Below are 1,519 nucleotides of genomic sequence, written 5' to 3'. Positions count from 1 at the left end.
AAAAAAAATAATCACATATTCAGTAAAAACAAATCTGTTTTTATACTAAAACTAGATAAAAAAAAGTCAATAGTATTAATTATATTAGTTATTTCCGATTTTTAGTTTATTAACTGTGGTCAATCTATACAGCCTTTTTTTAACAATGTGGAGGCATTTCGATAGTTGCTTATCGGGCTTTTCTGACGTCGCCGACAATCCACCTGTTATTAAAAATAAAAMAAATTKAAGAATATATTTAAACAAAAATTAATTTATATACGTACTTATAATCGCATCATACAAGGAAGTATATTTTTTTAGGCAAATCTTGCCATGGACGCCGCCTACATTGACTTCGTTGCACATAGATCTGGAGATAATTTCCTCAAAGTGCTTTTCAGGATCCCCCTTTAATAGGTGTTTTATTGCGTTAATCTGAAATGTTCATTCAAAATTATTAGTGGAATTTACAATAATTCAATTATTAAACTTACATATTCATTGATGTTCACCTCATTTATGGCGTTATTGAMGCTTTCCATTTCTTCAATGGTTTTTATAGGGAAGAGTTTGCTCAAATTCCTCATATCTGCGTCCTTATTAGCAAGAACGCTTAATTGGGCGCCTTGCTTTGCCTGAACTTCCATCATTTTTTTAAGGTAATCTGGAAAATAATAATTTTTAAAATTATTTGCATCAAAATTTTATTTAAAAAAATACCTAGCATGTTGTCAAATTTGGTGTTCAAATCGTCAATTTTAGCCTCCAAAGATTTGCAMCTTTCACAAGTTTTGTTATTGCTATTGCTGTTGGGGAAGTTGGTATTATTATTGGTTTTGAGATAGTTGTTGTTATTGCTGCTGCCGCTATAGTTGTTTTCGGAATGAATTTGCGAATCATCTATAGAATTATTTTAAAAATTATTAATCCGTTATGAAAAGTTAGAAACAAAATATACTCAMAAAATATTATTTCATTCTCTTTGAAGTCAAATTGTCTTATCTGATTTGGTTGTTGCTGAGTCATTTTCATATAAATATTTGGCTTTTTTTATATTATATATTTTTTTTTATATTCGTTTTGTTTTTTGTTATCTATTAAAAAGTGCAGCTATTTAATAAAGGCAATAGTAGAAAATTTTGTGAAGAAGGGAGCAACATCAATTTATATGCTACATCATCTGCTTTAAATTCTTCAATTTCTTCAGATAATGAATCCGAAAGTGCTATTCCTAGAGCTAATGAAGTGAATGGAGCTGTAAAGAATGGATGGACATTTTTAAACCGGACTGCTTCCAATATTATTTCTCCTGCATTCGACTTTTTAATTTTTTTAATTGAAATACGTATATCTGGCAAAATAACGCAGGCATTATCTGGTGACTTTGAACTTAAATAAAAATTTTTCATCCTATAACTTGTAATTATATTATTTTTTTCTTTAATTTCTATTTTGCTCTCATTGAAAAAAAATTCTGAAATTTCATTTATATTTGCCAATTGTTGAAGAATTTGTGTCGGCTTCCTGACATTTTTTT

General features: G+C 28.5%; 1 protein-coding gene across 1 annotated transcript; it reads right to left on the bottom strand.

The window, feature by feature from the left end:
* Positions 1-84: 84 nt before the first annotated feature.
* Positions 85-1,352, bottom strand: LOC108978666 (histone H2B.v2-like). Its single transcript, XM_018949056.1, has 5 exons — positions 945-1,352; positions 703-882; positions 477-646; positions 267-417; positions 85-203 (listed from the first exon to the last, which is right to left on the bottom strand). Exons 1-5 carry the CDS (start codon positions 1,012-1,014, stop codon positions 85-87), a joined length of 690 nt encoding a protein of 229 aa, XP_018804601.1. The 5' UTR covers positions 1,015-1,352.
* Between the last annotated feature and the right edge of the window lie 167 nt (positions 1,353-1,519).

The sequence above is a fragment of the Bactrocera latifrons genome, unplaced genomic scaffold (genome assembly GCF_001853355.1).
Source record: "Bactrocera latifrons isolate USDA-ARS-PBARC rearing strain unplaced genomic scaffold, ASM185335v1 scaffold_1255, whole genome shotgun sequence".
Lineage (NCBI taxonomy): Eukaryota > Metazoa > Arthropoda > Insecta > Diptera > Tephritidae > Bactrocera > Bactrocera latifrons.
The sequence above is the reverse complement of the archived record's forward strand: the minus strand, read 5'-3'. Positions and strand labels throughout refer to the sequence as shown.